At 25.6% G+C, this 14,198-nt stretch overlaps 1 protein-coding gene across 1 annotated transcript in view; it reads right to left on the bottom strand.

The window, feature by feature from the left end:
* Positions 1-14,198, bottom strand: part of LOC100197484 (breast cancer metastasis-suppressor 1-like protein-A) — a 48,660-nt gene that overhangs the window by 10,946 nt on the left and 23,516 nt on the right. The window contains exons 5-9 of the mRNA XM_065805624.1: positions 13,196-13,267; positions 5,914-5,933; positions 5,773-5,832; positions 4,649-4,745; positions 4,255-4,350 (exon numbers count right to left, since the gene is read on the bottom strand). Coding sequence (XP_065661696.1) covers positions 4,255-4,350; positions 4,649-4,745; positions 5,773-5,832; positions 5,914-5,933; positions 13,196-13,267 — 345 coding nt within the window. The remainder of the gene's footprint in view (positions 1-4,254; positions 4,351-4,648; positions 4,746-5,772; positions 5,833-5,913; positions 5,934-13,195; positions 13,268-14,198) is intronic.

Here is a 14,198-nt window from a genome sequence, read left to right on the forward strand (position 1 = left end):
TATATATCATAATATATCAAAATAAGCAATCTACTAATAAATTGTAGTAATATAAATAAAAATAAAAGAGTAATATGATATAAAAAATATGATAAAAAACAATAGATACAACAATAACAAAAAATAAAAGTTGTAAAAAATATCTTCTTATTTAATAAACTGATCAGCTCTTCTTATTGTCAAACTAACTTATTTCTCTTTTTTTTTAATCTCTATTTTTTCTTTCTTTTTTTGTTAAATTAAAATCGATGTTCAGATTTTTTTTTGTTAGTTTTTTTATGTGTTAATTTTGAGTATTTATTTTGATATTTTTGAATTTTTTATTTAAACAATTGACAATTAACTCAGTTTTTGATTTTCTTTTTCTTTGGTTATGGTTAAAAAAATATGACCATCTGCAATTACATGGAAGAGGGAAAACAGACCAACAGCAATGCAACTTTAATCAGCATTTCAAAACGTCTTAGTACTCCTTTCAATAGAACAATCTAACTCTAACAGTAATTTTCTCCCAGAATCAGATTTCTCTGCTGCAATTACCATTGAATTAATTACCAACATAGTATTTGAGAATCAAATCTTTACAAATAAACAATTGATTTTTAAACACACATCTGGATTAATTAAAAATAAATTACAACCTTATGCACTACAAAATGATTCAAGTGATTAAGTTTCACAGTCAATTAAACAGGTTTTGAAACCAATTGCAGATGATTTGATAAAGAAACTCCAAGTTTGTCAAAAATGTATACAAGTTTTTCAAGTGTGACACCATGTGAAAGCACCTTCACAAAATAGAAACTGTTTTTATAACGCATATTACTTTAACATTATTTATTAAAATATTATACAAAAAATTATAAAAGTAATAAAAATTTCTTTATGATGAACATGTTTATCATACTTTTTATGTGAAAGAGAGTTTAATCAGAAACTTTGTTTATAAGCGAATATCTTATTAAATTAGGTTTTATAATCGATATCTGGCACCATGAAACATGGCATGTAAAAAAAACCATATGTCACATTATCCATGCTTGATTTTATTTTAAAGGTAATTCTCGAAACAAGATATTTCTTATTTATAATTGTTGTTATTTCTCTCGGTATTATCAATTATTTATTTAGCCTCTAAATAAGGGGTATTATCAACTCAGAATTATCAACTATTTATTTAGCATCTAAATATGTAAACTACTATGAAACAAATAGTGATAACATGATTAAAAAGGTTTACGCAAAATGTGTTAAATTTATATCAAATATTAACTGCATTAACATAATAATTTTAGCTTGGCAGTAAGTATGGTATATTAATAATATATAAGCAATGTTATAAAACAGTTTTAAAATTGATTCAATTTAAAAAAGAAAAAGAAAAGTTTTTTTTATTCTTATTAGTAGAGAAGGGGGTCCAAAATTAAGTTTTTTTAGGAGTTTGTGTAGTTAAACCACTTTTTTTTAATAGATTTTTTATGCTGATTTCGAATTACATAATAATTTTTTTTCATTATAAATATTTGGCCTTCTACTTTAATTTCAATGAAAGTTTTTGACAAAACAGTTGATTGTTAATTTAAATGAAATCATTATTACATTATATTATAGGAACAATTTGCAACAAATACAAGTGAAAATGCGAAGTGGTGCAGTGATTTGAGCTCTTTCTCAGAACTAAGAGGTCTGAGGTTCGATGTTGGCTCTGACCAGATAAGCGACATTTGTAAGGAAGGAGGTTTAAACTTCCTAGTTAAAATGCTCTTCCACAGTGCTTTGTGATAAGACCCTTCGTTTTTCTTGGAGCACCTTAACAACTAAAAAAAAAAGTCATCATAAGTGATTGTGACTTTCCAAGTTAAGTACAAACTTTAAATTATTAGCTTATTCTTCTGTAGACATGAAACGTTATATTTTTGTATTTTTATCAACAATTATGATTTTAAATAAAGTAGATCTTCGCTGCTATGATCTACTGTATTACCAAACTATCAATCAATCGTTTTTGACATTTAACAGATCATTCTCTTTTTCAATATATTTATTGACATCTGTCTTGCAAGTAAATGGGTTGCCTTGTAATTTTGAACAAACTAAATAAATTAAATTAAATATCTCTTGGACGCCTAAAGTTAAGCTTCAAGCTCTTTTTACTAACCTTTTAATAACCCTTTTGCTCTGTCTCATTTGTTTCTATCATTGGTTCTAACTATTTTATATTTTTATATAACTATTTTATATTTTTAAATTTTTTAACAATATGACACATTTCCTGAAATATTTCTAAATTACATGAATCTTGATTTCACAATGGTTTGGATATTTAAGTATATTACCACGAGGAATTTTTGAAATCAACAATTTTTCTGAAGCTGATTGCAATGAGTGCCATGCAGATGCTTAAGTTCAATGTTATTTGCAATTGTTTTAAAAATTAAAAAGAACCTGATTAAAAATGTAATACATCAGTTTTTCTGTTATTGTATCTTATTCCAAACACATAATACTTTTTTATTTTCTGTTGAAAAAAAAGCTAAGTTTTGCAAAACTATATTTGAAAAATGATACAATTATCGAAATTTTTAGATGCGTATATACAAACTGCTTCTATGACTACTGAGCAGTCAATCTTATTTAATGAAAATAAAGACAAGTACAAAAACAACCCTGAGTAAAGGCAACGTTGTATGATAAAATTTGTTAATCTTCTCAATGAATCCTCTTTACGTCTTTTTAGATTATTGATTACTATTGACCGTCCATGGAAACCATATATATAATCGATTGCTAAATTAGCATCTGCTAAGGTTGCTTCTCTTTATCATGATTGCCGATTTCTCTCTCCGGATTCCTTTCTCTACCTCTACAAATCTCTTATTTGTCTCTATATGGAATACTGTTATCATATTTGGGCTGGTTCTTCTAGTGATGCTCTTTCTCTTCTATTCTATTCTTTTTAAGTCCAAAAACGAATTGTAAATGTAGTTGGAACTGCCAAGTTTGAACATAAAGTTGCACATCTTTTTTCTACAAATACTATCATGGTCGCTGCTCAAAAGAGCTATTATCTCTAGTTCCATCAACTAAGACTCATTCTCGTTTGACTTGTCATTCAGCAAAGTCTCATCTTTTTACTGTATCTGTCCTTGCATGCTCTTTTATTCAATTTTTTTTCCCCGCATTTTAACACTTTAGAACTCTCTCCCATCTTCATGTTTTTCTGACTCATACAACCTTCAACTTTTTAAGTCTTTTGTCAACCATTTCCTTGCTCTATAACTCTATTCTTTTTTTTCTCCTAACTCCCAACTTAATAGTGGTTTTGCTTGAAGCCTTGTTGGGAGTGAATCAGAATAAAAAAAAAAATTACTGGGAGATTTAGAGAGATCTAAATAAGTTTATTAACTTTGATTTTATTGTTTACTATTTTATGATTTATTTATTTATTAGTTTGTTACTTCTTGCTGCAATATTTTTCATTTAAATTGGCATCTAAATTCAGTTTACAAAACTAATAGCTGAGGATTTTCTAACGCAGTAATTCAAAATAATTTTTTACACTTGATTACACTTATTTTTGTTTAAACGCAACTTTCATTCATTTTAATTCAAAATTATCCACTCAAAATTTTAATTGCATAAATTTTAACATAAAGTTGTGTAACTTTACACATAAAGAATAGGCTGCAAAGATTTCTAGTTTTTAAGTTTTTAAATATTTTTTAAAGTGTTAGAAATTGAAGTAGAAGGTCAATCACAACAAAATAACTAAAACTGAACTGTTCATTCAACTTTTTCAAAAAAAATTTATCAAGAATAACTGGTTAAACAAAATATGTAGAATTTTGGACCCCCTTTATTGTAAGAATAAAAAAACTTTTACACCCTCTAATTTTTTTCCTATTTAAGACCCTCTGGTAAGAGTAATGCAAAAGCATTTGAATATATTTCATATACTAAAATATAATTCATTTGTAACTAAGAGTTGTGTACTATTATGACTTATGGTCCCGCAAGACATCCCATAATACTTTGCAGCTAAAATTATATACATTTACTGTTGACAGGTACTGGTGTGCACATCTTTGTTTCTATTATTAAAAAAGCAACTTCAAACTTCATGTGAAGACCTTTGTTGAAAAATTATACTTAGTCAGAATAAGTAAAATTTGGAAAATTTTTAAACTTTTAATTAAATTTGTAAAATTTAATCAAGTAATGAAAAACTTAACAAAACAATATATTTAAGAAAACCTGAAACAATGACAGGTTTTTTTCTTTTATCTGGGATAAATATATCTAGCCCTTTTCTTCTTTTTCTGTACCGTAATGAATCATCGCACCACAGTTCTAAAATTGAACAAACAAAAGATGTTATATTTTCAATAATTTGTCTATTATTATATTTATTTGTCTGAGCAACTTTAATTGTCTGAGCAACTTTATAATAACAATTGATAATTTTATTTCAAAATTATCAGCAATGTAATATAATTTCTAATCAATACTAAAAATACATTTTTTAGGTTTAAAATAATAATGTATTATTAATACTATATATTTCAAAATAAAAAAATTTGGTCAAAAATTATAATAAATTCATGAAGATGAACGACTTTTTTTTTTTGCAAAAGAAAGTAATAATCACCTGAATGCATATCTGCATTATGTCTTTCCTCTTCTATCCTTCGCAACTTTTCTTGTAAATCTGCATGCAATGCATCAAAAAGTTGCTGCTCCTCATTCTGTCAAAAAATGCATTATATTACTTTAAAAACATAATCAAATACTTTGAGACAAATGCATGCAAAATTCAATGCTAGTGATAATTACAAATTAAAAAAGAAAAATAAAGGATTAGATAATAGAACTTTTAAAAATATAAAAAAGAGATACTACAAATTTAAAAAAATAATTCTGACAAAAGAATAAATTGCAAGATAACAAAAAAAAAAAAAATTATAAAAACGCAGTTTGAACTACAAAATCCAAAATGATACGCAGATACAAAATGCATGATATGACAAAAATTTATTCAACTAATTTACTGAATTATTTATTGCTATAACAACATAACAATAACTTTTTACAATTAAATTACAATATCATTTAATTAAATTATTTTATACTTTGATCAATTGTATAAAAACCAATTAGAATTTGCTGTTTTTATCTTTTTTTTGTGGACTATTTATCATTAATTTATCTTCATTTGTAAATATAAATTTTATTATTATACATTTTAAATGTTGACACCTAATCATAATTTTCATTTTAAACTTTATAATTAAGTAATCTTGCATTGAACAGATATGTATAAGAGTAAAAACTCAAACTTTAAATATTAAAAAACTTTGATTTTTTTAAAATAAAAACCTCACTTTTGTGTTTAGCCTCACTTTAACTTTATAATGATATTAGTTACATAACAAATTGTACAAACATAAGATATTAGCTACACTACCACTACACCACTATGCGTTGGTGGTGTAGTGGTAGAGCGCTTGCCTCATAAGCGAGAAGTTCCAAGTTTGATCCCCATCACGCCCTTAGTAGTACCGCGCTCAACTTGTTTCTCTGTGCAGTGGCCTTGTTTGTTGAGATTCATGTTTGTAACCGCAAAAAGTAGCCTCCTTGACTGTAGTGGCCCTCTCGACCTTGGGGGGAGGTGAATAATTTAAAAAAAAACAACAACAACAACACTTATGGTACAAACACCTTTATACTACTTTTACATATTACTTGGATATAATTGAATCATATAACTATTACTTGGAAATGCTGCTCAGCATTTTGCAATTCGCATTTCAATTTGTTTTCCAAATTTATTGTCTAAAAAATGATGAGCTTTATTTAAATTAAAAGATTTATTAACATGTTAATAAACAAAATAATACTATAATTTTCACTTACCCTGTAGTGCTTTCGATGGCCTAAAAATACAAAATAAGGAAAAAATGTATACTTTTATTCTTAAACTATAACATATTTTCATTAATTTTTAATAGCTTCAGGTATAACATAAAATAATAATAAAAAAAAAATAAAAAAAACAAAAAAACAATTTTATGATTTCAATAACATTTGAAATCATAAAACTCTTTAAAAGTATAATTATATGTCAATAAAATCATAAAATTTTTTAAAAATGTATTTATACATCATTGAAATCATAAAATTATTTAAAACTATAATTAGATGTCATTGAAATAATAAAAATCATAATGAAATTTATGATTTCAATAACAATTTCTGGTGACAAATCTAATCCTTAAATATTTGTATTAAATCTATAACTCTAAGAATGTACGGCAATGTATATGATCAAATACTAATAAGGGATAAGTGCAGCCGTGTTTTGCAGTGAAACGCCTCGCACATGCTAAACTTTTTTCTCTGAGCAGTGGCTTTGGTTATCTAGGTTTGTTTTACAAGCCATAGAGTTGAGACAGGATTTTAACAATATTAAAAAAAAAAAAAAAAAAATGAGTCGTCTAAACTTTGACACCAAAGAACACAAAGATATATAATTTTTGAACAAAATAATGTTGAAATTAGTTACAAAAAAAGTACATAACTTTCTTTGTAACTAATTTCAACATTATTTTGTTCCTTCATCTGAAAGAAAATATTAACAAATGGTTTCCTGATTGTGTTGAACAAACAGAAAAGTACTTTAATACATATAATTATCATTTTTCAATACATTTTAATTGATGTTTAGATTTATTAACGAAAGGGACACTTAGAGATTCCAAGAAGTTATGGAAAAAAAAAAAAAAAAATTGAAGATAAGTCTAATAAAAAAAATCGAAGATTAGTCCAGAAACAGAAATTTTATTTATATGCATGACAATGCCTTTAAAATTCAGTTTAAGGCTTTGCTAATTTTCTAAAATAAAAAAAAATAAAAAAAGGTTTTAGGTTCTTCTTGATGTTGTTGAGAACTTATGGAAATCCCCTGAATGTTTATTATATAAACAATTAAAAATTTAATCAATTATGATATTATTAACTTTTTTTTTGTTTGTTTGTTAATTCACCTCCCATAGGCCCAAAAGGTCACTACAGATGAAGAGACTACTTACTTCTAGTTATAACCCTCTCTGAACTCTTTAACTCTGAAACACGAACCTTGATGAACAAGGCCGCTGCATGGAGAAACAAGTTGAGTGTGGTACTACCAGGGACATGGTGGGGATCAATCTCGGAACCTCTCACTTATGAAGCAAGCACTCTACCACTACACCACTACCGCATTAATTAAAATATTTTCAACTTATTAAATAAAATAAATATTAAAGAAAAAAAAGTATTAAAAAGTTAAAACACTAACAACAACAGCTGGATTAAAAGTGTGCTAGAAGAAACTTAATAAAAAGAGAACATTATCTAAAGTATTACTGGTTGTAAAAACTAGTTAATTTAATTTAATTTTTACCAAAACAAATATATAATTTCTTTAAAAATAATAATAAAACTTAATATTACTGTTTATTATTCTAAAATATTATTAAATATTATTAGTTATTAACTAAAACTAATAATCTAAATATTTGTATGGTAATGAATAGTCCGCATAGTTACGCCTAATGTTTCGCCTATTGTTCGTATTGTTACTTACGGTTCTGTATTCTGTAATATACACCATTTCTTAGTTTTTAAGTAGTTTCTAGACTTTTGAATGCGCGGTTATATATTCCATGCAATCTTTCGCAAGCAAGCAAGATAGAGCTGATATATTATTATTTTGGAAAAGAATTGATGTTATTCATTATTTAAAATAGAAAATTTAAATAATCGTTTGTTTGTTGTTGGTTGTTTTTATTTTTCTAATTTTTATAGTCTGTTTTCATTTTTTAGAAGAAGTTAGAAATAAAATGTCTGGTAAAATAGTTTTTTTAGTACTATCTAAACATGAATACTGTAATTTATCTAATCTTCTAAATATGAATACTGTAATTTAATAGTGTTAGTGTCGTTTCACTTTCTTTTTTAATAAAGAACTTTCTAGGCTTTTCTAAAAGCGTTTCTTTACTCCATGTGGTCTTTCAAGCAAGGTCTTCCAGCCGATTAGAGCTGATAAATTTTTAGTTTCAAGAGGAAATGATATTGTTCATTGTTTAAAAACTAAAATTTGTTTGTTGTTTGTTGTTTTTATTTTTCTGTTTTTTTTTAGAAGAAGTTAAAACTAAAATGACTGGTAAAAGTTTTTTTTAGTACAATGTTTCTTTTTTAGTAAAGTGTTTCAGTTTTGTCTTCAGTCTTTTTAGATCAATTTAAGCAAGTATTTTTCATTTTTTAGAGCAGTTAAAAGGAGCTGAAGGCCTTTTTAGTAAGTATATAGTGTATAGTAGTATACTTATAGTTTATATTAGTAACATAGTTATATTAGTTTATTTATAGTTTATATTAGTTTATATAGTATATAGTAGTTTATTTATAGTTTATATTAGTTCAAGTTTATTTATCGTTTATATTAGTAAGTTTATTTATAGATTATAGATTAGGATTAATGAGAATACAAATTTTCTTTTAGACAGGTTAGCTGACAGCGACTTAAGTAAGTTTTATCATTTAGATTTTATTTGAGTACAAATGTAGCATTAGCAATTTTATTGTATATAATTTTATCTCAATTTTTATTTTTAGACAGACAGGTATAACTCAGTAAGGACTTAGATTTTGTAGCTTTAAAAACTTCTTTTGAATATTCTTTTAAAGCATTAAATATGTTTTAAATATTTTAATAAATTTTGTCATTTAGGTGTGGTAGCATCATCAGTTAGTGCAAATAGTAATGTCTTTTATTTTATTTTACAACAAATAGTAATGTCTTTTAATTTATTTTAAAAAGAATCAATAAATATTGTTTATTTAAACATAATCACCAGGATAAAATAGATAAGATAGATAAAATAGCTTTTTTATTTAATATTTTTTATTTAGTTATAACTTCAGTTGCACCAGCCACAACAGGTAACATTTATTTTAATATACTTGAATTACATTTGTTACTTAACTTTTCAAGCAATAAATATTGTTTATTTCAACATTATCGTCAAGATTATATAAATAAACTTTTTATTTGATAATTTATTTTAGTTGCTTCTGGATCAACTTTAAATAATGGTAACTCATTAAATCATATTTTATTATAGATAAATGTAGATAAAAAAATGTAAGTTGGAAATTTTTGTAGATTTAAAAGCAGTAAGCTTTTTTCTAAAAATTCTTTCTATTTTTGGATTAAATCCACTATCACTACATTTGTTCTATGTTTATATAATGTACTTTAATATTTTTTATCATTTGAAAAAATATATCTATGTTAAATTACACCAGGTTGTAGAAAATAATTATAGTTTAATGATAATGTTGTAGACTGTTAGAGCAGATTATAGATCTTTGATCTATTTAATCTATATAGTAACCTACTACCAAAAGGAAAATTTACTATCAGTTGTTTGTTTGTTTTTCTGTTTAGTTGACAACAATGAGAAGAGAGGTAGTATATTTAAAAGGATTTTTATTTTTTTATAAAGTAATTAAAATGTTTTTTAAAGTAATTAAAATGTTTTTTAAAATATTGTTGCTGCCTAAAAGTAAAACAGTAGGTTTTTATATTTTTATACAACAAGCCCAAGAACTTAGGTAATACTTGAAATTATATTGTCAATAATAGAGAAGAAATTTAAAATTCTCAGTAAGACAGCTTCTTATTATTTTACATCAAATTAGTTTAATTAAAATTTATTTTCTTTAGTTGATCAAGAGAGAGCTAATAAAGGTATTATAACGTCTATACATTTAAGTGCTTTTATTGTCCAGGCACAGAATTGAAGACTGAAATAAGTCAGTGTTTTTGCTATTAGATAATTGTTAATAGGAATTTGTTTATTTGTACTGTAACTGAAATTTTAAAACTTCAAGTACTAAAGCTTTATTTTCTTTTTTCTTTTAGAAGAGTTGGAAAAAAAACTATAAGTATAAATTATGTGATTAGTATAGTTAAATAAAGCATTTATATCTGTACACTCAGTAGTCCAAGTCAGTTGTCACATTTTAGAAATTGTCCAGGAGAGAGTAAATAGTAAAATAATTAGTCTTTATTGGCTTTTTTATTCTTGATGGTTAAATTTATGTTTTATTTAATTTGTCTTATTTAATTTGTCTTGAGGCACATGAAATATAATTTTGACAAAAATAAAAAGTTAAACAAAAAAAGTGAAAAGTCATTTCTGAACTACAGACGTTTTTCCTTTGAACATTGTGGGGACACCAGACCCTTTATATTGACCAAACTTTGTTTCACATTGTTGCAGGTAAACAGTCTTTATACCTATGTATAAAGACTGTTTTCTTCAATTTTCACAAGTTTAACTCTTTTTAATTTACTTTTTTTAAATTTATTTTTAGCATCCTTTTCATCCTGTGAAAATGGTGAGGTTATGCTTTATATTTTGATTAAAAAAAATTGTAAATATTTTTAAATTTTATTATATCCTTCTATTTGTAATTTAGAGTCATTAACATTTGAGGAATACCAAAGATATCGCTCCCAACACCCAGGGCCTCTCTTGGAGAGGTCCTTCAATAAGTGGCAAAGTAATGGGGGTATGGATGAGCCATCCTTCAATTGGAGGGCTCATCCATACCGGGGTGTTGGGAGACACTGAAGAAAAAATAGCAACCAAAAGGTTGTAAATGTCTTCTATCGGTGAAGATATTTATAACTTTTTTGTTGCCGTTTTTTCTTCGGTGAATTATTTTTATTTTTTTTAAATTTGTAATTTCTTTTTATAATATATTGTTTTATATTTGGTTTGTTTTTGTCTTTTTTAATTGAAAGTTCATATGTTTTTCACCAATTAAACTTAAATATAGTTAAATTGATTCACTACCCAATCATCATAATATGATGCTACATTCTATTTGTTAAAAATAATTAATTGGTAGTTTAATTTATTGAAAACAGTGCTTTTAAAATTTACTATAAGCCAAGACTATTTAGCTATATAAATGCAATTTATTTATATATAATTGATTTTTTATCTTAAATGTTTTTAGTTTGGCTCTTTGAAGCATTTGTTTTTTTGTTTTTTAATTAAAATATTTTAAATCTATTGTTATGTCTTTTAAAGTTAACTAAAGTTTACTAAAAGCCAACGTGAAATACATCGTAAAACAACACCAACAAGTTGCATCATGACAGCAGTTCAAGTATGACAACAGGCTACCGAAAAACAGGTAAATTGTATTTTAGTTGTTTTGTTTTGTTTTGTTTTTCTTTTATGTCTACTTATCTGTTACAATTTTTTAGGTTTTTACAAATTTACAAATTTACTTACAAATTTTAGGTTTGTCATACGACGCATTAATGCAATATAAAAGATCAAAGTTTACATATTTTTTACAATTTGTTATACACATGTTTGATTGTAAATCAACTTTTTTTTGTTTGAAACGTATTTGTACTCAATTGCTTAGTTATTTATAATAAATTTATTTAGTTGTGTGCATTTATCGTTTTAAAGACAATTTCCTTTTTTAAAAAAACATGTATCAAGGGGATACCAAAAAATTAATAACTCATAAATAATTTATGTTCACTTCATATTAATCTTATTAATTAAAGTTCATGTTATAAAAAATATAACAAGAATTTAGCTTTAATCTTTTGTCAATTTAAGGCATGATGAAGTGTTATTATTTTTTGTCAGTAACTAAAAACGTATTGTGTTGAACTTAGTAATGTCAAGGAAAATGGTTCTGACCTATGTCAGTTACTCAAATAACGTTAAATAATTGGTAAATTAATTTATTTTAATTTTACAGATGGTTTAATTTTTTAATTTAAAGGCATTTTTCTTACAGGGTATTAGTTAAGGTTTTGCAACTTTAAATTAGGAAAACAGTCACTATAAATGAGGTAACAGACCGATCGTAACCCGTATTACGGGTTGCTTTCTGCTAGTTTAGTATTACTGCTTGTTACCAGAGTTCTCATCGGGAGAACATACTTTTAACTTTAGAGGCACTAGCAGGAAATTAAAACACATTTCCCGGTATTTGTAAGAGAAATGTTATTTCAAGACAACATACAACAAGATTGGAAGATTCAATATAGCAAACTTTCTTTTAAGGTATATTGTTTATATTTTTATTCTTTTATTGACACTGTACTACATTAACTGCAGTTGCACTTAGAGTGCCACAAACAAGTAAGTGATTTGTTCACATTTTTGTATCCTCAGCATCTTTAGAATTAGTCACACACTGAAATAGAACTTACTGCAACCAAATTTGTAAAATGATACCCTAATCTTGTGCAAGAAATTTACTTATTCCAAGAAAAATTTCAAGAGGACTTGTGCAAAAGTTTGAAATGTTTTACATCTAATTAAAGTGAACTTGCTTTAATGCTAGAACTAGCCACGGCATATGTTCTCTTTATTATACTTCCTGTGACTGTTACATCCACTTCCGAAACTTAAGATCATCAAAACCTATGGTCTATGATTGCTCAATACTAACTTTATGGATCATCAATACTAACTTTATGGATCATCAATACTAACTACACTACTACTGAAAATAAGGTTTTTGACAAAGTCATTGGAGATTTTGCTAATAAAAATGACACGTCTTTGAATTTACTTAATAAAATTTTATTTACAGATTGTTATTTATACGGGATAGTGGCTAAGAATGTTCAGTAAAATTTAAAGCTTTGATATGACATTTATATGCAGAGTATGAAATATAAACTTATGATATATTATATGAAATATAAACTATATAATATATAATATAAGCTAAATCACAAAATTCACAAGAAGAACTTTAGAACTAAAGTGTTGTATGCAATATGTATGCTACAACAGTTTCTTACGAGAAACTGTTTGTTGACAAACAATTAAAAAGTTAGAAAGTACTAATAAAAGAGCAGAACTTTGATGTTTGATGCGCCATAAAACTTCTTGTCCAAGGGCCATCAAGTTAGTTGTTATGTCACCAATTGTTATGTCACTATTGATTGTTATGTCACTAGTTGTTATGTCACTATTGATTGATTATTTTAGGTTACTAAACAACAAAATATTGTGACCTTATTATTTAGTTTTAACAGGAAGATATACACAATATTACTTTTAAAAAAATATTTATAAATATTTAAGAAAGTAAGTTTTACCTGCCACATCGTTTCTACCAATAAACTCATCTTCAAGTTGCTTTAGCGGACCTGTGTATTCCTGTGCTTCACCTATACATAAAATAACAATTGCCTTAATAATAATAACCTTTCATTTAATAACATTTATTATTATTATTATTATTATTATTATTATTATTAATTGTTATGATTATGTTATTAATACTGCTTGTAATAAAATTCAATTAATAGTTAAACTTGATTTATTATTAAGCACTTAAATTAAAAACTTTTAATTTAAGTGCTTAATCTCCAAATCAAAGTTTTAATACTTTTTGAAACTGTAAATTTGATGCTGTTCAAGAGCCAGGTTTGAGTTAATTATCTGTCAGCAATTTTCTTGCAATATTTGTTAAATGTCTTTGAACTTAAATAATGCAAGTCTTAGCATAAGTTTACAGTAATTTAGTTTTTAGACTTAAACATAAAAACAGAACATAAAAATAATAAGCTGAATTAACACATGACACAACAAAAAAAATTTTGAATTTGATTTGAATATTTTTGGTTGATTTTGGTTTAACTGTATAAAAGTGTTTATTTTATAGACTATGATTCTTAAACCATAAAATATTTTATTAACTTGGAAAGGTTTAGGTAAAAAGCCAGCTTTCAATTTCTTATTCATTTTTTTAAAATGTCAAATCATTTTGAAAAAATCTTCAATTAAGACCTTTTTAACCACTTTTAAAGACTTTTTAAGTCACTAACAAAAAAGTAACAATAAATAAACAATTCTTTTGCTTTCTTTTTTTATTATTTTGATTATGCATACTTACGCATAACTTATTAAAGCAATATTTTATTCTAAATGCACCACATTTTTTCTACTATTTTTGTTTACATAAGTAAAATACGATTCAAACATAAAAAGCATCAAACTTTGATGCTTAAAAAAAAAAATTGTATATTTGCGCAAGCTTTATTTCGCCTGTGTAAACTGACTTACACAGGTGTGGAGGTGGGCGCAGGCAATCACTCG

The sequence above is a fragment of the Hydra vulgaris genome, chromosome 09 (genome assembly GCF_038396675.1).
Source record: "Hydra vulgaris chromosome 09, alternate assembly HydraT2T_AEP".
Classification (NCBI taxonomy): domain Eukaryota; kingdom Metazoa; phylum Cnidaria; class Hydrozoa; order Anthoathecata; family Hydridae; genus Hydra; species Hydra vulgaris.